General features: G+C 36.8%; 4 protein-coding genes across 6 annotated transcripts in view; 2 read left to right on the top strand and 2 right to left on the bottom strand.

Moving 5' to 3' along the window:
• LOC118746590 (ATP-dependent DNA/RNA helicase DHX36) overlaps positions 1-11,218 on the bottom strand; it is a 48,598-nt gene extending 37,380 nt beyond the window's left edge. The window contains exons 1-2 of the mRNA XM_036480429.1: positions 11,092-11,218; positions 10,890-11,034 (exon numbers count right to left, since the gene is read on the bottom strand). The gene's annotated coding sequence lies outside the window, so the exon portion shown is untranslated. The remainder of the gene's footprint in view (positions 1-10,889; positions 11,035-11,091) is intronic.
• LOC118746589 (eukaryotic translation initiation factor 5B) overlaps positions 1-16,297 on the bottom strand; it is a 135,015-nt gene extending 118,718 nt beyond the window's left edge. Inside the window, exons 1-4 of the mRNA XM_036480428.1 lie at positions 15,925-16,297; positions 14,324-15,663; positions 12,815-14,270; positions 12,615-12,747 (exon numbers count right to left, since the gene is read on the bottom strand). Of these exons, the coding sequence (XP_036336321.1) occupies positions 12,615-12,747; positions 12,815-14,270; positions 14,324-15,663; positions 15,925-15,998 (3,003 nt within the window). The 5' untranslated portion in view covers positions 15,999-16,297. The remainder of the gene's footprint in view (positions 1-12,614; positions 12,748-12,814; positions 14,271-14,323; positions 15,664-15,924) is intronic.
• Positions 16,298-16,796: 499 nt separating this feature from the next.
• On the top strand, positions 16,797-17,256 carry LOC118746588. The gene is made up of 2 exons (XM_036480427.1): positions 16,797-16,985; positions 17,053-17,256. Exons 1-2 carry the CDS (start codon positions 16,920-16,922, stop codon positions 17,239-17,241), a joined length of 255 nt encoding a protein of 84 aa, XP_036336320.1. The 5' UTR covers positions 16,797-16,919; the 3' UTR covers positions 17,242-17,256.
• Positions 17,257-17,292: 36 nt separating this feature from the next.
• Positions 17,293-25,952, top strand: LOC118746587 (probable RNA helicase armi). Of its 3 annotated transcripts, XR_004993858.1 has the most exons (9): positions 17,293-17,552; positions 17,635-17,849; positions 17,942-18,370; positions 21,068-22,681; positions 22,744-23,385; positions 23,464-23,625; positions 23,704-24,063; positions 25,109-25,220; positions 25,292-25,952. XR_004993858.1 is itself a non-coding variant. In XM_036480426.1 (8 exons), the coding sequence occupies exons 1-7, from the start codon at positions 17,309-17,311 to the stop codon at positions 24,052-24,054; spliced, it is 3,657 nt and encodes a 1,218-aa protein (XP_036336319.1). In that variant the 5' UTR covers positions 17,293-17,308; the 3' UTR covers positions 24,055-24,063; positions 25,109-25,952. The 3 variants fall into 3 exon arrangements, 2 of the variants coding, with proteins under 2 accessions (XP_036336319.1, XP_036336318.1); XM_036480426.1 differs by having other exon boundaries at positions 25,109-25,952; XM_036480425.1 differs by lacking the exons at positions 25,109-25,220; positions 25,292-25,952 and having other exon boundaries at positions 23,704-24,258.
• Positions 25,953-26,604: the final 652 nt, after the last annotated feature.

Below are 26,604 nucleotides of genomic sequence, written 5' to 3'. Positions count from 1 at the left end.
GTTTTACTTATTTGTATTTTAATGTTTTCAATCATTATCAGCATCGTAAGGAAAGATACTGTCAAAAATCAACCAGAATTTTGAGGTCCTTGAAACGTGCACTTTATTATACTAAAATTAAATGGGCTATAAAACAGCATACTCGACATTTTCCTAAAAAATTTTAATTACAAAATTTGAAGTTTTGATGAAAATTTGATGAATTTTTCTAAATTATGTTCTCAAAGTTTGAAACTTTTATTTATATTGCCACTATTTCGTGTGTGTGTCCAAGGAATTTTGACATCTGATATTTCACAGCCTGTTGTCTCACTCTTGCCTCACGAAATAATGGAACGGGCATATATTTCGGTTGCATACATGGGTTGTATTGTGCTCTTTTTACACAAAAAAAAACTTTAGAAAACCGTAGTAGAAAGCGTAGCAAATTTCTTATGAATTGCGTACTGCCTTAAGGAAATTTAACAAAAAAAATTTCTTCGTCATTTCTTTAGCGTTTTTTATACGAAGTTTTTGCTTTTCCTGAGAGCTGGATACTTAACTTAACAAATGAGGTACACAAGTATGCAGTACGCCCCCGTCTTTTAAAAGGCCGTATGAAGAGACTGCTACTCTCACCACAAAATTATCAGCAAAAGCCTATAGGAGTTGTGAACCGTCCTACTCAATAACTTCAACTGCAAATCTGTATGTTTTTTGGAAATATTTAGCTGTTCTCTGTATGAAAATCACGCTGTGCAGCTAATTAACATATGTATGACTACATATAGTTAAAAAATGCAAATACATATGTATGTATTTTCTAGAAACTTTTGTATGCTGGTGTATTGAATTGAAATTTTATTTATAATGAGTAATTTTAATAGCTGATACATATAAAATAGCATGTGAATTATGATTATGAAGTTTGTCTTAAACATTGAATAAATTATGACACGCTGTGAAGTAATGTAATACCCTCTAGGAAAAATATTAGAAATAACTGCACACTTAGCCCAAATATCTCAACTACTAAGCCATATATCGGGCAACATTTGTTGTGGTGTTATTCCTTTTCATGTAAGTAATATTCAATCCAAATATGAACCGTAAGGAACCATAAATACGGGTTCTTCAAATGTCTCGACACCTGCGCCACCTAACGGATTAATTCCTCTTTCATATTGTATTGTCATCGGTTTCTGAGCTAAGTTTGAAGTCATTGCCTTATCGGGAATTTGTTTCAAAATTGATTGCAAGATTTGATTACACACAGGTGAAACTTAATATAAGCTTGTAAAATATACACAGAGCAAAATGCGGATGTTAAATTGAAAAGATCGTCTCTACGTCCATGATTGAAGAACTGATGCCAAAATGGAGTATTATTTAAGTGGCTTGCTTTAAATTATTATTTTCTAAATAAACTTTTTTAAGGTTTCAACGAGTCATAAGTCTAGTGGAGTAGACAAAAACTGCATACTTGTAACTTTTGAATTTACGCTCAAAATCGTGCCTTAGGGCTGAAAGTGCCAATTTGGATAGGTTCTTAACTACGTAGGCCAACTCACGGAGTTCCCATCAAACGAATACATTTCAGCAGTTTTACCACACGGGCTAAAAAAATTGAAAAATGCTTAAGTGGATTTTTATTCTGAACCGAACCGAACCTTGCTTTGGAGTAGTTCAAAAACCGGGTCGGTTGAAAACCGGTTTGCAGTTTGCTGAGAATCAAAATTTTGATTAAAATTTTTTTCAAATTTGATTCATTTTTGTAAACTCAGGGTATGATATCTTTTATTATAAAATTATCTTGTGGTAGTCAAATCAAAGAAATCTGCTTATTTTTGTTCTATACTGTTACTTAGTTTTGAAAGTTTCTCATTTAAAAAACTTATTTTCGAAACAATGGAATTTCCTGCGGGGTAGCTGCATTCATACACATATATACATATCTATGTATGCACATATGCACTATAATTTAGGGTTGCGTTGGCGTTAGAGCTGAGAAAATGGCAAGACAGCATGATTATTTTCGATCATTTTCAGTTATAACAAGTTTCCATTTTTCGTAATTTTTACCGATTTCACTATAATTTTTAGTTAATTAATGCAAATATGCTTAAAAGCGTTAAATAGTGGTTTGGTGGGAATTTTTCGGTGTACTTTTTTTTGTTTAACTTACATATATGTAGATACATATATGGCTGATGATAGGTGTGGGTGATGTGTAATTATTCTCGTTAAAACTATTGAATAAATTAATTGATATTATATTTATGTACGTGAGAGAATATAAGTCTAAGCTACATACATATGTACACACACTAGGCGACAAATGAAAGTGTACACCTTGTTCTAATATAGTACATATTCACGTGTATTTTCATGAAATTTTTTTAGCATTAGTATTTATGAAAATATGGTTCATTCTATAATTTAAACCAGATACATCAAAGTTTCACACTTTATATAAAGTACACAAAAATTCAAAAAATTGTCATCAAAATTTTCAATTTTTTATTCAGAATTTCTAGAAATTTTCGAGTATGCAGTTTTGTAGCCCATTAAATTTTAGTCGAATGAAGTGCAAGTTTCAACCTGCTAAAAAATCGCGTTTTTTTCAAAGACTGCTTTTGGTTTTTTTTTATATAACAAGTGCAATTTAAAAAAACTTTTGATTTTTTTTTTAAGTTTTCTTGCTAACGGTCACCCGCATTTTATTTCATACGAAATTCATGCTTATATGGAAAAATGTGCAAAAATTCGTCATCGAAAAAAAATTCTCAAAAATCAACGTAATTTTTTAGCCATTTGAAAACTTGAACTTAATTAGACTAAAATGTAAGGGGCTACGAAACTGCATACTCGAACATTTTCTAAAAATTCTGAATAAAAAGTTGAAAACTTTGATAACAATTTTTTGAATTTTTGTGTTTTGTATAAAAAAAAGTGTGAAACTTTGATTTGTATGATTTATGTTATGTTTTCATAAATAATTAAAGCAAAAAATTGTTCATGAAAATAATTGTGAATGTTATATTAGAACAAGGTGTGCACTTTTATTTGTCGGCTAGTGTGTGTAGCTTAGACTTATATTCTGATAGAATATTTCGTGAAAAAAGAGCGAATTCGTCAGATAAAAAAATTACGAAAATAAACGAACTACTTTATTCATCTACTCATATTCAAGCGCATATGGCATATATTTTGCTTTTTTTTTTAGATTAAATAAAAGTATTTAGGTATTCAAAATTTCATAGTGATAAAAAAAAAATTAAAAATCGTGTTCTATTTTATTTGAATCACATTTTACTAGCTCGCTTTGCATTTTCGATATTTTGTGCTGCATTTAATGCAGCCAAAAAAAAACAAGCCGAGCTAAGCAAAGTTGTTGAGCCGCATTGCCACCAACGCAACGACCCACTTTTGTAATATTAGGCCTTTATGCGTCGCTTGCCATAAATTCTTAGTGACTTCCGGTCGCATTTCCGGCAAAAGTATGCAGACATACAAACAAACATATGTATGGATGTGTATATGTGCGAGTGGCATAAATTGACACTAGAGGCAAACCGTAAAACGCTGCAATCCAAGAAATATGAGCGAATTTAAAAGTACATTCATATGTACATACATACTTAAACATTTGGAGCTTACAAAAATTTTAAAAACTAAGCAGAAAATCTCCAAGTATTATTTACCACGTTCTTTACTATTTTTAAGAATTTCTTGAAAATTATTTTGTTTTTTTTTTTTTGTTTTTTGTTGCACACACATCCGGTTGTTGTAGGCACACGTTGCAACAACATTAAAGCGTTACATTTAATTGTTCTTGCTTTTTGTTTGCTTTATAAATTGGGCAAAAAAATAAATACACAAGAAAATGTGACAATTTGCAAATGTTCAAAACAATTGAGCTTTACGGTAAGTAGAAATGCTGAGTGGCTTGATAAGCAGATACAAAAACTAAAATAAATAAATATAAAACAAACAAGTAAAGTTTAAGTTCGGGCGAAACCGAAGTTTTTGTACACGGCGCAAGAATGCAAAAAATTTTAAATTTTTGTGCATTTCGGGAAACATCTATCAACTTCATCTCAACTCTAAGCAAAATGCGTCCTAGGTTTGGGAAAGACCTAGAAAGAAAGTTCGCCGAAATCTATTTTTTGCTAAAAATTTCACTTTATATATCAAACCTGAGCAAATTTTATATATAGATGTATGTACATATGTATCTATAAGTGGCTTATGTATATGGTTGGAAGTCTGTTCCTGTACTATGTAGTCTGGTTTACAGGATCTAAGGGCTGTCTGCAGTTCTCAAGAAAAATCACAAGAAATATTTTTCATTATTTCTGTTGCTTGAAAAACGTATCGACTGTTGTAAATTTTCTTGAATAAAAAAATATAGGAGCATTTTTTCTAGAGAGCTGTTCGCCATTTCTCGTTCTATGAAATGGTGAAGTGAAAATTAAAAAATTCAAACTCAATGAAAGATTTATTTTTACACTTTACCACTTACTTTTCTTTGGTAAATTTTTGTAAGTTAAAAACACTGATATTCTTTATCACAAGGATTTTTTTATAGCAAAATAGCCACAAATTTTGGGGAAAAAAAACTTTTCACTGTGAAAACTTTTTGACAAATAATTTAATTTCAACACAGAAACGTAATTTTACGTCACGTTTTCACAGAACAGGAATGAGCCCTTTGCATACTGATTTAAGAAATTTTGATATAAGTAAATTTCTTTTCCATTTCATTTTATTTTATTTATTAGACTGATTAATTAGTGCAACAAGACCTTGGAAGCTCTATAATAGCACAACGGCGTTTATGACATAAAAAAAAGACTGAGAATTAGACTTAAAGCAAAGATTAAACAGAATACATACTAGTTTCTTGTGCGTCATTTTATATGAATTTTTAGTTTTTCTTGAGAACTGAAAACAGCTCTTTACTCAGAAATAGTCACATTTAGTCCGCAAAATATTAGTGACGATATTATAAATGTGAGTACGTGAGCGACTTCTGACTAAATGATGTAAACTGAATGAGTAAAGGAACAGAGAGAAAATTGATTGCTCTTTAAATTCAAGTAATGATTTTTATACGCTGTTAAACAAAATAAGCCTTTAAAATCTGAATATAATTAAACATTTAGAAAATTTATTACTCAGACACTGTTAACTTTATGGATATATGTATGTAGATACTTTTTTAAACAACCAAATGTCCTCTTTCCACTGTCTTATAAAACTTGGTTGTTGGATGAGTAGAAAAAGAGGATTGAACTATTAATCAACCCACGAAAAAACGGGTTTTGGTCAAAAGTGCAGATTTTGAGTGTCATTTGAAAATTCGGAGTAAGCAGGTTTTCTTCACTTAAGTTTACTTATGAACACACCATGTTGGATCAATTAATAGGGTTGTTAAGTTTTGAATATTTTTATGTAATTTTTTTTTTTATAAAAGCATAGCTCATTGCTCTAAATGAAACCATTGGAAGACAAATTTCAAATATTGTGCAAAAATTATAAAAATTTTGCAAAGTTTAACCAAAATTTCAAACTTTTTAATCGCAATCTTTAGAAAAAGCTTCGGTATACAATGTAGCCCATGATACAAAAAAGTAGGTAGTTTCAATAAACAACTTTTGACGGATAATAAAATTTTATGAAGTTTCATAAATTGTGAGTATTATCAACGGCCTTGCACTTTGCACTTGCACTATATAAATTGGTCCAAAATTACTTTTAAATTTCCCATCAGATTTTGCCAAAACTTAGGCTTTGTGGTTTGTGGTATCACCATTAACTTCAACAAATTTTGAATTTAAAATTTCTAATGTGTGCAAAAAACTTGAAATCGGCTTGTACAGACGGCCGTCCGAAAAAACAATTAACATAAGTATAATTTTGATCACTTTCTTCATGTGTTCTGAGCCCTAGTTCGTCAAGCCCAATTTCGAAAACGTGTAGCCGGCACAATTTTCAAGTCCATCATATTCCACATCTTTGAATGGACTGATAAAACCAGTGTTGGGCAACTTGGTGCTTTTGGCACTCAATTTTATTGCTTTTCTTTATTCAAAAGGCGAAATTTTTTGGGTTTAGTGCTTGGTGCGTTTTTTTGGTGCTTTTATTTTCAGTTTGAAGACACCAAATCTGTAAATCTTAAAAAAGGGCGGCAAAACTTATAGCAATTGTAAGTTTGTAAGCAACTTTACAAAAATCGTCGAGCAAAAAACAATGGTTTTTATCAATTTGAATCTGCATCACTACAATACAATTTTTCATGCATACAAAGTCCATGAAATCCTCCAATAAAAAGTTGGTGCTTTTTTAGAGAAAAAACCCGATTTTTCTTGGGTTTTAGTGCTTTTTCAAATGCAAATCTTGGCAACCCTGGATAAAAACTTCTGCTAAAACAAAAAACCTTTTAGTGATCTGGTAGCATGAATTTGATGAAATGTCATAATTTTATTAAAAGCAAATGGTTAACAACAACAACGAATGTCATTAAATGGAACTACCTTCTTTTTTGCATCATGATGTAGCCCACTTAATTTTGGTATAATAAAATGAAATTTTTAAGTTGGTAAAACATCCCGCTGATTTTTAACATTTTTCTTGCTGACAGTGTCACGCGTTTTCTTCCATATAAAAAAAAAAATTCTACCGTACTTTGGAAATAAATGCGTTACCAATCAACTGGCTGAATTAAATTCTATTTTTCATTGTCACTTGAAAAAATTATTATTGTTTTTAATAACTTTGGGAAGTTTTCAAATAGAATGTTTATATCTGTGAAGTTTCAAGAGGGTGCCACCTAATTAAAAAAGATGTCAGCAGCTATTGTGTAATTTTTGAAATTTTACAATTTTTTTTATTGAAATAATTTCAGATACCTCAACTTTTATTGACACACTCGAAATTCATTCCAAAATTTTTATATACACGAAGAAAATAATACGTATATATGTACATATGTATGTATGTGTATAAGGAATACTGTATAAAAATCTTCCACGCCAATATTTAATTGCTTTTAAATTATATGACTTTTAAGTTGAGGCGTGCGAGTAAACGTGGTAGCTGACTGTGTATGGTGCTACGGGGCCTATAACTACGCGTGTATGAGCACGAGTTTTACTTTGTTTACTACAATATTTTTTAAGTTTTCATTTAAATACAATTTCACCGCAAAACGGAAGATAATGCATTGTCTAACATGAGTGTGCCACCATTTTCGATCAAAAACACGTTTATGCCGAAAAATGTAACAACTCGTTAGATTTGCGCATATGTATGTATATGTATATGCAAATTCACATAACTCAAACTTAAAATTCAAAAAGGCAATATTATTTACTAGCCAAAATGAACTGAAATCATATTGACATTATATTAATGTTGCTTGATTTCTATTTGTAGAATAATTCATAAATATGTATGTACATATGTACATACGCGTGCATACATTCAAGTTAAGAATTTATTTTTAGCCTACGCGTCTGCACCTTTTTGCCACATTTTCTCTTATTTCATGCCAAAGAAAAATGCACTGCTGCAAGTCAGCCAATCTGACGAAAAATAAAAGTGAAAACGTTGCTATGAATCATTCACAGTATATTTTTGTATATGCACGCACCTCTTTGGGTATGTCGGGGAAGGGATATTTTTGGGCCTAAGTGTATGAATGTACATTTGTACATCGCATATGCATGTACATCCGCAAACTGCATATGCCACCAGCACCGCCAACACCAACAGCATTTGGCAGCCCAACAAGTCTGCCACTCAGTGGGGCAGAGTCTCAGTTAGTGAAAAAAAGATAAACATAAATTTCATGTTTACGCAAAAATTTTCGTGCGTGGCATGATCGAAGTAAGAATTAACACCAAAACATGAAACAGGGAAAAAAGAACCTCAGAAAAATCCATTGCATTGCAACTCGTGCGGCAACTGCTGCGTTGAAAGCAACATAAGTGGCTGCAACGTATTAGTTAGGGAGGAATATTTATTTTTAATACATTAAAAATACTTTTCGCAAATATGCCACTTTAATTTGCGCATGTAATTTGCAAGCTTGTATCACATTGTATAGTAAAATGTGGGAATCATCAAAGATCATAAACAAATGAGAGATGAAAAGTAATAGTAATAGTGTATGTAAACACATGGTATGTAAACTTTGTAGATAGAACTCGGTTAAATGTACTGATGAACATATCTGTGTTCGTATGAAAAAGTAGCTTATGTCGAAAGGCTGGCTTTATTATAAATCGGCATTCGCAGCATACGATTGCGAATGACTCACTGGCGCTGAGCTGTTGTAGAACTTTTGGCAAATAAACGTGCAAGAAGTACTTCCGCTACCAGCAAGTGAATATTCTTGTTAAGTCTCATCAAAAAATTCCTTGCCGTTTAAAGAGTAAAGGGAATGCCGCATTATACTAAAGCCAGCCTTTCGACATAAGCTACTTTTCCATATGAACACAGATATGTACATCAGTTTATCTTGAAAAGAATGGCATTAACTATCAGCCTTATCATGACTTTCATTTTCGCACAAAATCGTTCACTTTTCGCTTTTCCCTTCCGTGTAGTTCACTATGGGCTGATGAAAAAAATTGGGGTGAATTTGTTAGCAAAAAACGAATGATAAGAGGTGTGTGGTACCAACCGTTGAGGATCGGTTTCAATACCTAATGCGATCAACGTCCAAATAAGAAGTGGAAAGGCAAACTTCCGATTGTATTTCTGATATGAAAAGTTTCCCATAAAAATCATTTGAAGTTCAGGGGTGGCATGAAATAGTAACTAATTCCTTCTTAGAGACAGAACATTTATCAAAATCAAAAGTATTTGATGCCCTTTTTTGATAGATGTGTATCTAGAACAAGAAAAGGTGTAAATAGATATTAGTTGTGTTCGTTTGGAAAAGCAAGTAAGAATTAGCCAGTAACAAAATTCAGAGAATAAAACTTACTCTCCCAAATAGAGAAACTTACTAAGTTTAGCGCGAACAGGAATTTGCAAGCTTCAGTGCCAGCTGGCGTCCACGGTTGCATTTCGAACTAATATTTTTTTTTTTTAATGGAAAACAATGGAGGACATATACGTATATTTCTTCTTATTCTGACTTTCTTCAACATACGCTTGAATTTCTTTATGGTAGTCACTGTCGGATTCCCTATATCGACAGTGGTGTCGACTTCGTCCCGATTACGAATACAGCTTTTTCATTAGAGTACCTTTGAAATCTTTGGAATTAATTAAATTAATTGAATAAACAGATATTTATATACTTCTTTCATTAATAAATCGCGCCAAGATTGTACATTTTTAAATTTAACGAATTTGCAACGTCCCCTCCAAATGAAATGTCAAAATTCTGCTATCCTTGCAAGTTTTATTAGTTTTTTGGCCAAACGAACTCGAGTTGGTAACAATTGGTACCAACTTGTACAAGTTTTTTGCAAAGCGAACAGAACATTATTTATTTAAATACAATTAAAGGATTGACAAGACGTGTTAAGCGTTTGTATTTATGTGTTTAAGTCTTAAAAATTTTCAACGTAAAATAATGGTTGAAGTGGTTTTAGGAATTTATTACTAGACCAAATTGCTTTTAAACTGATAGAAAAGATATATTTAGTTGCTGTCTTCTAAGCGTTACTTTACATATCGTTACCTTAATATAGAAAGGCCCTATCTGACATCGTCGCTGATTTACAAAAAGTCGTAACTAACTAAAAATCGAAAATTTACGTTTTAATTGATTATGATGCATTTGATCGAATTATGTGGCCTCATATCGTTTTATGCAATAAAAGATTTTAATTAGTTACGGCTTTGTGCATTTCAGCGACGTTGTGAGATAGGGCCTTTCTATATTAAGGCAACGATATACAAAATTTTACAATGCAACGGCCTTGTGAATCCCATAAATATCTGTTTAAATTTTATAATAATGTAGGGAATATTGCGGTGAGATATTTCGTTGCTCTTAATAAATAATAAATATTCAAATAGAAACTTTACCCGACACACAGGGCAACACTAGGGGGTAATTCACAAGTAATTTAACTGATGTAATGTTGGAGAAAATATTATAAACTGCAGAATTGAACCGCTCAGGAACAATTTTTTAAATGCGTTGGATAAGGAAGTATTCGAAAGAATTTAAGGAAGCTTTAAGGACCTTCACGCCTTGCTTTGCAACATGGACATTATGCAACGAATTGAAATCCAGCGACTCTGCTTGAGCCCTAAAGTATTCAACTCGAAATCCGCTGGTGATAACAGAAGAGGAACGCCTCCGATAGAAATACCAGGTGTAAAAGGACTGGTCTCCACTTGACATTTCCAATTGGCGTACTTTATTGAACTCGACCTATTACTATTATATACAGAAGATGAGGCAATTCCCTATAATCGACTGTATCGAAACCACCCTTATAGAAACAAAACGGACAAGTATTATGTGCACATCTGCGATTGACTGTGGGTAAAGGAAAGTATATACGGCTGAAGCCAGGTGCTCTTGTAAGTATAAATGTATGTACATATGTCACTGAAGCATTTCATTTTGATTTTCGATATAAGAACTACAACAATAAACACATTTCAATCGTGCTACCTATCAACTTGATCTCCCCAAAACTAATAGAAACGAAGTGAATGGAAATCCATAATGGGTTATGCTATGTTACCAAATCGGCCCCAGAAATACGTATAAGGACCTTCACATCAGCTTACCCCAAGAACAACAACCCGAGATAGATTAACAAGGTCAACGCAAATAATCTTTACATTTTCCCTATAAAACAATCCTACACATCCCTGATGCAAAACCAAAAACATGCAAAAACCAAAAATATATAACCAAGTATACCAACCAAAGGATATACACCCTCAAAGGATCTCAAGTTATAAGGGAATGAGCAAATCGTTAACCAGACGCGAATCCTCTAGTATGTGCACCAGGCAAACACAACGTCTATTCGGTCAGCAAATCCACTGCTTATGACCTAGGGCGCTAACCTAAGCAAGAAATTGGATATTAATAGTGAAGAGATCGTGAAATAAAACTAGACTCACTTATTTTGTAAATAAACGCCGAATAACAAAATAAATAAATCAAATTCCTCAGCAGCAGCACATTTTCGTCGTATTTTAGTGAAAAATCGAAATGTCAAATTTACAGCAAAACAGCTGTGTATAGCATTTGGCAGTGATGCCATGTTGGCTCCACCATAAATTCACAGTGCTACACGCATTGAACATACTCGGTCTGTTAGAGATGGGCAGTTTTTATTAACCGAGTACTTGCAAAAGCTGTGTCAATGCGAATTTATACAAGGTGGTGTTGATGGCGAATCCTCCGCCATTGGGATTTCTTTAAAATAGGTTTCTCTAGAAGCAGTTATGGTGCCAACGCTCCGATCTCTAGAACGTGTGCTGAACTTAACCTAGTCTTCAATGCTTTAGACATTGATTTCTCACAATCAGGCCCTGCCTTGGTTACACATCTGCGAACATTTTTCTCTGCGCTACACCACTGGCGATGTATTTAATCTTAGCTCTTGTGAACTTAATGTATTTAAAATTTAAAATTTATCTTAATTTTTAAGTTTTAGTAGCACTTAATTAGTGTTAGCTGAGTAGTCTGTAAGAATAATCTGTATTCCAAGACCGAAATATATATCAAAATTAATTTTAAAGATATGTGAATTAATTAATTAGTGATAAATTTCGGGACCCACGGGACCCGCGGTATAATTCTGAAAAACGTCGGAATGGGCAAGTTCGGTACTTAAAAATTTAATTCCGGGATGGGCGGATCGGGATTGAAATTTTTGTCCCGTGCCCATCTCTAGTACGAACCGTAGAATCTAAAACAATTCCCATATAAAAATTTAAGGTTACCGTTAAATTCTTCATGATCCAATGATCCGATCTAAACCCAATTAGTACGTATTTTTCTCGGGTTTTCTCTTTGTCGACCCTCCCAAAATTCTCATCTGGGATTTCCGCTCAATATGAACTAAACAAACGAGTTCTAAAATTTTTGTTGTAACCGATACATAATTTCTGAGGGAAACCCTTGGCCGGAAATAAATCTTTGCAGTTACGGTTACTTAGCCACACTTAAAAGCTAACCGATATCGAAATATGTAGTCATCCGTTGAATGTGTCATATTACCTCCTGACAAATGATCTATTACATCGGTTTTGGGTTAAACTCCAATGTGGTTTTGCTCTGTTCTGTTCTAAGCCGTTGGATTAGAATTGTGAAATGATAAAATAGTGATAAGGAGTATATCAATTCTATAACAGTAGCGGTAACGCGGATGATTGCAATGGTATGACACAGAAAAAAATTGCATTCCATTTCAGTTCTTTTTTTTAGTTGTTAACACCAACTTTCCATCACGGATTTCAACACTTATCACATAATAACCCGCAGAATATTTTACTTTACTTAAAATTACATCACTTAACCGCGATTAGTTTTCAAAAAAGTTTTATGAAGCTTGCTTTTATGGTATGTATACTAGTAAAAATATATATCCTTCCTTAAAATTTTTAAAAACTCTTATATCAAAATATTAAGCACTTACCGGAATTTTGGATGTCCTTAAAAACTCCAACAATGCTTCCAGCGAACCCAGAGTGGAAGCTTGCACGTATACACCAGTTTGTGCAAGTTTTATATGACTTAAAGCGCTCTTCAAATCACGCGCCACTTCTTCCCTGCAATCGTTCAAAGCATTCAAATACTTAGTTTGCCAAACAACAAATCTAATCAGAGGTAAATTACTTGCAAATTTCGACTTCATCTGGTTTATTGGCTATAAGCAAATTAATACCAGCAATAGCCTTTTCCAAGTCTTTAGCAGCAATTTTGACACCCTGCGCCGCCTTTACTTCTTTGTATTCAATGTATGCATTTTTAACACGTAACTCCTTCATTGGTTGTGGCATCAATAGAGAACGTATTTGTGTGACAATTGGCCCATCTGTACCGGCTAATATCATGGTTTGGCCTTCTCGCAGTTTTCCATTTATTAAAATGGCATCGATTGTAGTACCCAGACCCGGAATGGCTTTGACTTCCAGTACTGTCGCTTGTAATTCCTCCGAGTACATCAAGCGTTTAGCCAACATCTTTTGGCAAAACTCAACTATAAGAAATAGTAGATTACCCATACCTTCACCGGTTATAGCACTGGTGGGCACCAATGAAACATAAGTCTTCGGGTCGGGATTTTCATAGAACAGCGCTGCGTTAAGACCCTGTTCAGCAAATTGAAGAATCACCTCTTTCGAACGCTGCTTAAACTCAAGCTGGGTATTAGCTTGCTGCTCTTTGATTACATCGCGTACGTCGCGTCGCGCCACTACTTTCCAGTCGTACAATCGATCAATTTTATTCAGAGCAACTATGAAGGGACATTTCTTTTTCTTAAGCAAATTTATTGATTCGATAGTTTGCGGCTCCAGGCCGTGCATAATATCCACCACTAAAATGGCAATATCACAGAGTGATGATCCACGATTTCTTAAATTGCTGAACGATTCGTGACCGGGTGTATCAATGATCAATAAGCCAGGCAATCTAAACTCGAAACTAGACGAATTAAAAACCGGCTTAGTTTGTTCTTTTATTGCATCGATTGGTACATTAGTTGCACCGATCTGCTGGGTAATACCGCCCGCCTCGGAGTCCTGTACATGGGTGCGACGCAACTTGTCGAGAATTTTTGTTTTACCTGTGTCGACATGACCAAGCACACACACTACAGCGGCACGCAAATCATCTACCGTACGTTTTTTCTCTGCATCGTCTTGGCGCTTTAGGATACGCGCTTCTGCTCGTAAACGACGTGCTTCGGCATCATTCGCATTAATAGCTTCCTCCTTTTCTGATTCGGACGCTGAGCCTTCAGATTCATCGTCAGAATCATCATCTTCGTCCGACTCATCATCAGAGGATTCATCAGCATTTGCTGCTGCGCCAGTGGTTGCTGTTTCGCCACCGCTATTGGATTTTTCATCATTGTTCGTGGTAGTGGTTGTAGCTTGCGAAGTATCATCATCACCATTTGCTTCTTCCTCTGAATCACTTGCATCCCAAGATTCTTTTACAACTTCTTGTTTTTCTGCTGCCTGTTGTTGAGCATTGGCGGCTGCTGCGGCCACTTCGGCAGCCTTAGCTTCAGCTTCTGTTTGTTCTTGATTTGCTGGGCCCTTTTTCTTTGGACGTATGCGAGTACCTGTAAGTATATGATTAAATTATCTAGAGAGAAAATAAAACACTTTATTTTACCTGGTCGAGCTGCTCGTTTTTCACTTGGGTCTGGAATTTCCAGGCCTTGTGCCTTCAAAGCCTCTAGCATGGCCTGGGCACGAGCCCGCTCCTCTTTCTGTTTCTTAGTCAAGAGTTTTCCTTCGGCTTTAAGGCGAGCTTTTCTTTCTGCTTCTTTTTGCTTCTTCTTTTCTTTTCGCTCAGCTTCTAGTCTTATAGCTTCTAAACGAAGTCGTACGCGTTCTTCTTCTTGACGGATTCGTTCTTCTTCAATTTGTCGTTGCCGCTCTTCTTCCTCTTTGATTTGCTTCAAGCGTTCTTGCATAGCAGCCACCATAGCCGCAGACATGCCCTTCTTTTTACCATCCTTCTTACTTTCTTCCTCTTCTGCCTTTTTATCCTTTTTGGCTTTCTTTTTATTCTTTTTGTCCTTGGCTGTTTCTTCATCTGCACCTGCCCCAGCTTCTTCATTGCCGGCTCCATCATCGCCAACTTGTGGTTCCACCGATGGTGCTCTAGCTTCAGTCTTTTCTTGCACAATTGGTTTTTCGCTCGTCTCAGATGTATTTTCACTAGGAGCATGCTTTGATTCTTGTGTGCCACGTTGCTTGGCCAAAGCTGCTTCACGTTTTTGTCGTTCTTTCTTTTCTCTCTTTTTCTGTGCAGCTGTCTTCACCGTACCGCTTTCCTCATCGTCGTCATTATCAGCAACCTCCTCTGCTGCAGCTGCTGGTGTAGGTTCACCGGCTTTTTGCTGTTTGCCTTTGTTTTTTTTATTTTTGTTGAATTCTTCATCGCCCAAATCATCAGGAGAAACAACATTCGTTGTTTTTACTACTTCGGTTGGTGCTTCTCCTGCATATTCTGCTTGTAGTTCTGCTAGTATTTTGTCCAAATCTTCATCCTCATCATCCTTTCCTTTCCTTTTAGACTTTTTACCCTTTTTACCGGCACTCTTATCTTTTGTAGATTTTAAAGGCTGCTCCTCTTCCTCTTCCGGGTCATCATTCTGAGCTGGCGTATCATAATTTTCATCATCTTCAGCCGCCAGTAGCTCGAATGCCGATTTCTTTTTGTTTTTATTTTTGGATTTTACGGATGTTTCATCTACTTCTTCTCCAGCTTCCTCATCATCGGAACCAATGTGCTTAGGTTTTGCTTTGTTTTTACCCTTTCCTTTTACATCCAATTTCTTCACCGCCGATGCAATGCTCTCCACCTCATCCTCCCCTTCTTCAGAATCCTTGCGATTTTTCTTATTTTTCTTTGACGTCTTTTGTTGATTCTTTTTGTTCTTCAAGCTTACATTGTCCTGTTCAGCATCGGAGTCAATGTTAGCTTCTCGAAGATCGGTTTGTTCCCTACAAATAATATACATATACATATGTATTATATTATTCTTTTTTTTTACTAAATCAGAAAGATTTTGCAATAAGCCCTAAACAAAATTGTCACCAAACGCAAATGCTTTTTGACAACGCAGCAAATCTCCCCTTTCACTGCTTTGGCTATCAAAAACTTGTTTTCACCTGCTTGTGGGACGCCATAACTTTTTCGCACATTTTCCACCGCATTGAATCCTATACGAATTTTACCTCTAGTGACATCCTGCGAGTACTTACATTTCATCACCGGACGAAACGCCTCCAACAGCGCTGGTAGCTATCTCTTTCTTGCCCTTTTTAGTCTTAACCATTTTTCCTCACGCAATTTCAACACGTTCAGCCGCCGCTGCTCCACGTAAATGCAAACGAAATAACTCCGCGATTCAGTCAACTTTACTGCTGTTGCGATCTCCTGCTATACTCTGCTGTTAAATTAAAGCAAAAGCTGCTTCACTTAGTGCACTTTTTCCGCAAAAAAGGCGCCTAGTTAATTGATAAAACTTATTTTAAAATATTCGCAAATCACAACGTCTGAGTAAAATGCAAAGCACGTAACTCGATTGGAGAAAAGTGTGGTATCTCAAATGTCAATTGGACGATCAAGCGGATTTTGACGTTGACTTACCAACAAAAATACCAAAGTTGCTAATTGATTTGTCGTTTAGCTAAACAAAGGGTGACTTTGAGCAATTTTCAAGGTATGTCGAAATAAAGATGCAATCAACCATTGCATGCCAGCTATCTCAGCGATTGAAAAGTATAACCAAAGGTGAAATTTTAAGAAGGAACAACTCGTTACTTTTAAAATGTGCCGCAACGATTTGGACCTCCGTTTTGACTCTGTCTGCGGCAGATTTTTGATTTTCGCCTCGAATGCAGAGAATGATTTACCTGATTCTCAAATTCTGGGCACGAAGTGGACTTTGAAAAGCAAACTTTTTTTTTTTCTCTAACTACCGGATCCGGTGCGGATTGTTAGGAAAGAACCTATTGCCAAGTCTGACACACCCTTTAATTTAAGAATATATCCAAATCATTTTTCCATCATTTTAAAAAATATCCCGGAGGCGCCTTATGTTCCATTCGTACTGTTCCGCTAGCACAACGATTTTTTTTGCACTTGTGACGCTTCCTTTTGGTAATCGCGCTCTTTGAATTTATCCTGAATTCGGTAGACTATTAGGTTTTCTTATAAAAAGAAGTTAGCCATAAATTATAGTTTCTTGTATAACATGCACCAACCTGGAAGTATAGCTGAGGAGTTGCCGAGTACATCAGATACAGCCATTGGCGGTGAAGTAAGAATACATATACCATATCCATTGTGCAGGCTTGCAAAAACTGTCTCGTTTGTGCATTTTTCAGGTTAAGAAATCGGACACCCAGACGGATAAAATATTTTCACGTTGTCATTCAATTGTACTTACGGAAGACGAATACAAGCTTACGAATACAGAGACGCAACAAAAGCGGTTGCAGAACCTTCGTAAGGAATTGAATTATATTAGTGAGACAGACTGGATGTACGAGACCGTCGAAAGGAAGGCGGCATAATAGATTTCTAGTTTCGGAGAACACTCATAATTTTGCTATCTATAAAGTTTAAAAGTTATTTGCCAAAATGTTGTCGTTTTTGAAAAACCTCTGGGAGTCGATGGATGCTGAGAAGCAGCGGCAAATGTATGCAGAAAAACTAGAAGAAGAACAACGGCGGCTGGATGCCGAGATTGAAAAGGAAGAGACTGAAAAACTCAAATCTGGCGATGCCTCAAATATGCAAAATGTGCTTGCGTCTATTAACGGAACAAAAAACACTAACACCACTCTCAATAATAAGGAGGATGATACGTGTTTTGAGCGCCTTGGTAATTAAAAAAAAGAAAAATAAATAAGAATATACATATACATGTATTTTTCCAATCTTACCCATACTTTACTATTTTTAAGGCGTGATAACGACATTAAAGAGTAACCATGGTACCATTGACCATTCTATATTTTTCGACATTGACTCTGCTGGTGGTTTGGCTAGTGATTTGAAAGTCGGCTGTCATGTCAAGTATTTAGCATTCCAACAGCTGCATAGTGATCACATCAAAGTAGTTCAAATCAAAGAAGTATCAGAATTGTTTTGGGATGATTCTTTACCTACAGCGGAGAAGGTCAGATAACGCAAATGCGTTTTTAAGTTGCTTACAATAACCACATCACCGACATATTATGAAATAAAATGTACCCTCCTTTATCTTCTCAGATCGATGAACAAATTGCAGAGCTTCGTAATGAAAAACCAACATTTTTTAACACACATCAACGCAATATACTCGGTCTTATTATGGAGCGTAAACCGGGCGCTATAGTCGTTGATACCGAACACAAGTTAATGAATATTAATTTGGACACGGTTGAAATAGATTTTATACCACAAGCAGGGGACCGTGTCTTCATCTGTTGCAATGTACAAAGCGATGAGCATTTCGTGAATCGCCAAGGTGAAGTTTTGCAGGAAGTGAGCGTGCATCCGGCACGTTTACTGAAACAGGAAAAATGCGAAGTGCGGCGTTTGAACGCAGATTGGGGAGTGCTAAACGAGGACTGTTACTTTACCTTCGATGTTGTGCCCAATACCTGTAAGCTTGATGTAGGCGACATCGTCCTGGCCGATCTAATCGAATGTGAACGGGTAAGCAAATATATAACACAAATGTTCCCACTATAGTCGGTTCTACGTACCCAGAATGACCCAGATTTACACCCCTATGCTGTAATCCGTCGTAGATTCGATTTTGCTACGAATCTTAAAATTGGTATGCTGTAATCCGCGTTGCCTTATCGTAATTTCGAAATTCGTAATGTTGGTATGCCTGAATCTGACGTAGCTGTAATTTGTATGTATTTGTCGGAAATTTTCTACGAAGTGCAACTGGTGTCGGAGCGAAGCGAAATATCAATAAAATAAAGTGTGGAAACGCAAAAATATGTATGTAAGTTGAAGTGTGAATAAAAAAAAATGTATTATTAAATGTTTACAAAATTATCAAGTCGACAATCACAACAAATCGCTTGCAATACGAAAAGCTGGTGGAATGCATGAGCGAAAGGCCGAACATTGCCCGAGGCTTTGTAAAAGTAGTTAAAGAGGATGTGGCGGAATTTTGGGAAAGCGTTGCAAGATTTAAGGCAGCACAATATTTAGTTGAATGGACGCCCTTAAAAAGAGGGAGCATATATTTATCATTTAAGCCAAATGGATCAGAACTGTCTCGTAGCAATCTCCTTTGTATATTAATGCAACAGTTGACTGCAGCATGTTCTTCCTCCTGAGACAAAAGTGCACCGGCCAATGAATCCATTCTATTTTACTTAATTAAGTTAAAGCTTTTTCAAATACGATTAAACAATTTTTTTTTACTTTCACTGTTGATAGTTACGATCGGATTACAGCATACAAATTTTCGAATTTTCGGAACGGAGCTACGAATTCGTAACTACGAACTTTCGGATTACATCATAGGGGTGTTATACTTTCGAAATTCAGCCGTGTACCTGCACACAAAAAAAAGTGCGCTGTGCATTTAACTAGACCCACATGCCGACATGTTTTTCGATGCACTGAACCCGAATTTGAGGTCCGTTTCCCTTATACACCTCCTAATTTCAAGTTGATTTCTAAAATTGTGAAACAAATGCAAAAATTTCGCAATTTTCGCAATTTACTCGAAATTTTGGTGCACGAATCAAAGGACCTAATTTTCGGATTCAACGGGTCGAAATACATGTCGGTAGGTAGTCCTGGTTAAATTTACAGATCACTTTGTTTGTGTGAGATTCGTTTGACTCGAACACGAAAATTGCGAATTTTTACAATTTTGTTGTGTTTTCGTAATTTACTCGAAATTTAGGAGTTGTACGAGTCAAACGGGCCTCGGATTCGGGTTCAGTAGGTCGAATGTCCGTAGGTGGGTCTTGTGTGCGGGTGTAATTATAATCTTTCGTTTTATGCATTGCTTGGAACTTAATCGTAATTTGTTTAAATAAATTTATTGATTCAGAAATTATCTGTTTTATTTTTTGCTAAATAAACCGCTCCCGTCCTTAAATTAATCTAATTAAATTAATTAATCACGGTTGTTGTTGTAGCGGCTACTCAACACAGTACCCACTGATGACAGGGGCAATTCCAATCGGAATCATTATCGCTTGACCCGATCCCTGCTCCCTATTAGGGAGCATAACACAATGCTCTGCAAGCAAGTGGTGTCACCGACGTCGGCAGTCTCAAGTTATGTAGACTCCCGCCCTGTGAATGCCGTTCTAGGCACACAACCACCGGGCGTGGACGGGACAGAACTTTGTCTGCCTCGGGAGACCCGCACTACAATAGCCCAACTTCGCTCTGGCTATTGTAGCAGGCTCAACTCCTACTTGAGTAGAATCAACGAGGATGTGCCCAACCAATGCCCGGCATGTGGATAGTCGCCGCATGACTCCCGGCACATCTTCATATGCCCTGAGAACCCCACTCAGCTAACGCCCCTGTCCCTATGGACAGCCCCTGTGGAAGTCGCACACTTCCTGGGCCTCCCCCTAGCTGAAATTGACGACAACGTTGATGGATGAACCACCCCGAACGGGGCTTAGTAGCCGCTACAATAACAACAACAACAACGTCGGCACCCGAACAGACATTTGCTTGCCGAGGAACGGTCGCGACGACACAAGGCATCTATATGAACTGACGGACGAAATCTAGAGGGTCGGAAAACAACCTCTGGATCCGACAGCATACTGACAGGCCATGAGAACGGCATTCACAGGGAGTCAGTCTAGATTTATATAGACTCTCGACCTGTGAATGCCCTTCTGGGCACACAACCACCAGACGTGGACGAGACAGAGCTTCGTGTGCCTCTGGGGACTCAGACTACAATAGCCCAACTTCGCTCTGGCTACTGCAGCAGGTTAAATTAATACCTGAGTAGAGTAAATGGAAATGTGCCAAATGAATGCCCGACATGCGGAGGGACACCCCATGACTCGAGACATCTCTGCGCATACCCACTGAACCCCAGCCTACTAACGCCTCTGTCCTTATAGATAGACCCTATCGAGGCTGCACGCTTCTTAGGTCTCCCGCTAGAGCTTGACGACAACGATGGAGGGACAACAATAACCAGATCCCTGCCAGCTTGTGCAAGTAGCCTCTTACCGTGCAGTGAGCCTCATCTTGGGGACGTTTATGGGTAACCTGTATCTCTCTATTAAGCTACATACATAGGTCCATGTATTGTGCCCTCATTAAAACCAATTTGTTTTTATCAAAAGTTATAACTGTTACAGGTATTTATTAGTTAGTGTTTGCTATATATGTATTTTATAGGATCCATACATTTGGCGCTGTATCAAATTAACACTACTGGAACGTACAGTACCCCAGCCGACTAGCCCGGCTGCTACAGGCCCATCAACAAATGGCGACAGACGCCCAACACCGAATGCCCGCAACGAGAGTAAACATGCAATTACAGTCTCCGAAGATCAACGTTGTGTTTTAGCTAGTACTTTTCAGTCTCAAAAGGTTGAAATGCTCATTAAAAACAATGTTGAGCGTAAATTGCGTGTGCTTTCAATCGAATTTTTGGGTCGTAGACGTGATTCACAAGTTAGACTTGTAGATCCAGATCCCAATGCCACCGCTTTTGAACTCCCAGGAAATAGCAGTCGCACACTAGTATTTGAAGTTGAATCTAAATTCTATGGCGAATCTCGAGAAGTGTTTGTAATTAAATTTGAAACGTTCCGCGTAAAGCGCTCAATTTTGTTGGTTGTGTGCGAGACGGAAGCCGAAGCCGAGGCAGCGCGAGCTCAGCCTACTCATAGCATTACAAATTCATCGAGTGGTAGTTCACATAATTTGCGACAACGTTCCCGTCATTACGCCAATCAAGTGTGGTCCAATAAAGGGGAAGTTATACCAGGCGTTGGTTTGGCAACAAAGCGCCGTTTCCTAGCACATCGCATTGCTTTCTATGAGGTGCCCGAACGTTTGCGTAATACCTACTTGACAGCATCCAGTCGACAGGAAATGATGGATAACGTGGAAAGTATGTTTCCATGCTTGAAAGAAGAACTCAGTATAAAGAATTACGCCATACGGTTTCAAACGCTAGTATATTTAGAGGAAATTGAATATTTTGTGAATTTCCGAAACTACGATCGTGAGCGTGCGCATTTTACCCGCGACGGCGAGTTTTTGTCACTCACTATTGAAAATCTCTCTGAGCGTCGACCATCACTCGTTATTGGCGACACTGTACGCGCCATTAATCCTTGGTCCAACGAAGATGATAAGCGAAGCTATGACGGTGTCATTCACAAAGTACTCTTCAATCGCGTACTACTCAAATTCAACGAAGGTTTTCAATCAAAATACAATGGAGAAGACTTTCGATTGGAATTCTACTTTTCGCGTTTTGCTTTTCGCAAGCAACACTACGCAGTCAATCGTATAATAAAGCACGTGGGCGAACAATTCCTTTTCCCTTCGCGTGTGTTTACACGTGACGAGCCGCAGTTACCAATTGAATTAGACAGCGATGATAATCTCATGCTCAAAGGCACACAGTGTCCTTGGTTTAATCCGGAGCTGAATCCTATCCAAAAGCGCGCCATACGCAATATCTTGCGTGGCGAATCGCAAAATATGCCCTATGTAATATTTGGACCGCCAGGCACCGGCAAGACAATGACACTAGTTGAAACCATGCTGCAACTGATTAAGCACATACCTAGTTCACGCCTACTCATAGGCACACCATCGAATGGTTCAGCAGATCTGATAGCAACGCGTTTGATAGCAAGCAAACAATTACAGCCGGGTGATTTTGTACGTTTAGTATCACAAAATCAAATTGAAAAGGAAATGATACCGGAGCATTTAATGCCTTATTGTGCCACGGTGGATATGGCTGCCGATGGCACCTGTGATGATTCGGTATGTACAATTCAATTAAATGCGATCTAAGATTTCTAAAACAAAGCACTTTCTCTTTGCAGATGATTGTTACTGAATCGGGCATGAAACTGCGTTGTCAAATGAAATACCTGGGCCGTCATCGTCTCACCATCAGCACATGCACTACGCTCGGTAATTTTCTGCAAATGGGCTTTCCACCTGGCCATTTTACACATGTACTAATCGATGAGTCTGGTCAGTGTACTGAACCGGAGGTTATGGTACCCGTATGCTTGGTTGCTCAGAAACGTGGTCAAGTTATATTGGCCGGTGATCCACATCAATTGCAAGCGATTGTTATCAATCGATTTGCTTCTGAACACGGCCTCTCGCTTTCACTTCTGGAACGCATATTAGGACGTACGCCATATTTACGCGACGTAATGCGATTTCCTGACACTTCGGGTTTCGACCCGCGTTTGGTTACAAAGTTGCTCTACAATTACCGTTCCTTGCCCTCCATATTGAATGTATACAGCGAATTGTTCTATGACTCTGAGTTGCGTGCCATGGTGAATGAGAAAGATTCGCGCGAGGCTGAGATGTTGAAGAAGCTTGATGTACTGTTACCCACATCAGAGAAACGACCTAAATCGCATGGTATTTTCTTCTATGGCACACGCAGTGAAAATAAACAGGAATCCGATTCACCTTCGTGGTTCAATCCGCTCGAAGCGAGAAATGTAAGCACTATATTTAGGAGAAATGAACGCAGAAACCATTTTTTTTAATTGGCATCTGTATGTCTACCCATTTTTCAGGTATTCCTTATGACCATCAAGTTATATCGTCAAGGTATTGAACCTGAAAATATTGGCATTATAACACCATATATGAAGCAAGTGAAACATTTGCGCACTCTTTTCATCGAAGCAGATATTGCTATGCCAAAAATTGGTTCTGTCGAAGAATTTCAAGGACAGGTACATATGAAATCTAATAATAAATTACTGGTTCTTTATACGCATAACGCCGCTTTTTTTCTTCGACTTTATTTTTAGGAGCGTGACATTATTCTCATCTCTACAGTGCGCTCTTCACAGAAATTAATCAGTAGTGATTTGCGTCATGCGCTTGGTTTTGTTCAGAGTGCTAAACGCATGAATGTTGCCATTTCTAGAGCTCGTTATCTTATGTTTATATTTGGAAATCCGCATCTGCTTTACTTAGATCACTGTTGGCGTACATGCATAAAGTATTGTGTAGATAATGAGGCATACTTGGGCTGTGATTTGCCAGATGATTTCGATACTAGACCGGAACTAGATGAACAGGGCGAGGAGAAAATTGAGTCCGCTACAACAGCAACAACAACCAATGAGCCCGCATTGGAATCGGCACTACCGGCTTGAAATAAGCAAGTAAATATGTAAAGACATGCACTAGCTTAAAGTAATTTTAATATTTCTTAACTTCTTTTACAATGTATGCATAAGATTTAGTTGTAAGAACGGTACAATAATATGGGTTGGCTCTGTATGACATAAGCTCAGCCCAATACCCATCCTAAGGATTTTCACAATTTTTAAAGATTACATACATACGTATGAAGATAATTTTTTTTAAGTTTTTCTTATTAAATATAAGTAAGATATCCGAAATTACTCGCCGTTAAATAGTTGCCGGTTTCACCCGTAATTTAAGTGGAAAATTATTTTTTCCTTCTGTCAGTTTTCATATTTAATTCAAATAAAAAAATCATATTTCACTTAAATTGCTTTCGTGGGACTGGCTATTAGAGTTGAACTCTACAACAAGCTTTTCAGGCTCTAAACGCTATATTCAGCTAAAACACAACGCCCGAAAAGCTTCTTATGGAGTTCTACGTTGAGGTTGGGCAAGTTCAGAAGGTGCAACAGCTCAGTACTGTTGCGTTTGCATCTTCTGAACGCGTTGTTTGTACTTCTGATCAACTGAACACTTGATTGTTAGATGATCGTAAAATTTTTCTGAACAGTTGAATTTGACAGCTAATGTATCAAGCCGTTCAGAAGACGCATTACGACCACTAGTTTTTTTAGCAACGGTTGCGCTCAAATGCTGCGTCTTCTGAACCTACCCGATTTTAATTACACATAGCAAGTTGTTTCGGTTAGTAACCCTTGAAGATGACAGATGATGATATCATAGAGAACCTGGAGTAATTCTGAATTCCGATGACTCTAGACATTTGTGCAAAAGACATCAAACGACTCCCAAAGAAAAATCTTCAAAATGTGGATACGAACCAAAAGAGTGTATCCAACCAAGTTAACTCTGGGAGTTTTCATATTCATATTTAGTTTTTTTTCTTTTAAAACTTTTTATTTTTATTATTTTTTTTTTGTTTTAAGTTAATGGCCAGGGCCGAGTTAAATGCACAAAACGCCAAATTGTATTCTAATAATGTTGTATTCCAAAATGTTGTGTTATCAGGACATGGATAATCTTTAACCTTTTTGAAAGCAATCACCAAAAGTCTATGTTTTAACACGTCCTCATTTCACCAGGCCTTTGGACATCTACGTTCATTGATCGTGTAAGTCGAATTAAAATTTTCCTCACTGATCTTAATTTCAAAGTCATGTATGGTTGCATCACATTCCATAGAATTGACTGATGCCAATAGCTTTTTCTTGGATACAAATCTAGTTGCATGTCCAATAACGCCAGTATTTTCAATAACTATGGGATAATAGTGACTACCGACTATCCTCGTATTGTCAGCGGACCAATTAAATGTAAGATCACCCTTGTAGAAGGCCAGATCCAAAACCGAACAAGTTGAAGCAAGAGTATCTCTTTGAAACGTGTAATGACCACTATTAAGTACGTGAATATTCGACCCTTTATCTATTCCTACTTTTTGGTGTAAACTTTAAAAGATCAGCAAAGATTCTCTCAAGCTGGTAAACAATGCCTCTCTTATACTCATCCGTGCCAAATACGGGATTGGGGACAGTCTTGGTATGCTTTCTATATATATTTCCCCTACTACCTAGGATCACAGAATAAACAGTATACAGAAGACTCACCAAATACAAATTTATTTTTCTTCGGCGGACGTAATATTACAACCCGGACCAGAGCAGAGAAGTTAACATTACGACCGCTATGAATAACATGGCGACCCGGAACAGAGCAGAGGAGTTAACATCACGTCCACTACGGTAACATGAAGTTAACATCTCGCCATAAACACACATCGTAATCAGCGTTGCCGCGAGCTTGAAAAAAATGTATCAGTTGCTAAGCAGAAAAAGTATCAAAAGCAAACAAAACTGTTGTTGGTTAAACTATTATTTTAAGAACAAATTATAAATAAAATTTTATAATTAAATCCATAGTTATAAAAAAAATATATATATTTCTTGCTTCTTTCTGCTTATTTGCATAATGAAAAACAAACTTATAGGGCCCCTAAACCACACAAAATCCTTGCGCAACCCGAGACTTGTACAAGTCAATATTGTGGAATTAAAGAGAGCATAAAATTGCGTAAATCTTATTTTGAAGAAACGTTACTCAAGTAAATATGTGCAAGAAATATGAATGTGCCTTGTATATTTTGATAGCTTCAGCTTTAAAACGTAAAAAAAAACTAAATTAAAAAAAATAATTTTTTTCAACGTTTTACCCATATTTTACAGCACGATCTGGACACCAAAATCAAAACTAGACTAAATATTTCGCAGTGGTCGCCATACGAAGCACAAATTATTGTATAATAACAAGCATGAGCAAAATATCAAAATAATTTTTATTTTAGTACAAACGACCCCATACACAATACAAACGCTCGTCGCAAGCCCGATATTGCGTAATGTTTTTGTGTGGTTTTGAGGTCCTATAACAGTGGCGTGTGCAGAGAAATTCCGGGTTGTGTTTCCCTTATAAGAGTTACCAAATCAACTTATAAATAT

This window comes from Rhagoletis pomonella, unplaced genomic scaffold, assembly GCF_013731165.1.
Source record: "Rhagoletis pomonella isolate Grant_MI unplaced genomic scaffold, Rhpom_1.0 Rhpom_scaffold_00011, whole genome shotgun sequence".
Classification (NCBI taxonomy): domain Eukaryota; kingdom Metazoa; phylum Arthropoda; class Insecta; order Diptera; family Tephritidae; genus Rhagoletis; species Rhagoletis pomonella.
Note: the sequence above shows the minus strand (reverse complement) of the source record. Positions and strands in the feature narration are given on the sequence as shown.

Coding starts and splice junctions, on each gene's coding strand:
- LOC118746588 (XM_036480427.1), top strand. CDS start 16,920: ATGCACCAACCTGGAAGTATAGCTGAGGAGTTGCCGAGTACATCAGAT. Junction 16,986..17,052: donor ATACAGCCATTGGCGGTGAA/GTAAGAATACAT, acceptor TGCATTTTTCAG/GTTAAGAAATCGGACACCCA.
- LOC118746587 (XM_036480426.1), top strand. CDS start 17,309: ATGTTGTCGTTTTTGAAAAACCTCTGGGAGTCGATGGATGCTGAGAAG. Junction 17,850..17,941: donor CTTTACCTACAGCGGAGAAG/GTCAGATAACGC, acceptor TTATCTTCTCAG/ATCGATGAACAAATTGCAGA. Junction 23,626..23,703: donor TCGAAGAATTTCAAGGACAG/GTACATATGAAA, acceptor CTTTATTTTTAG/GAGCGTGACATTATTCTCAT.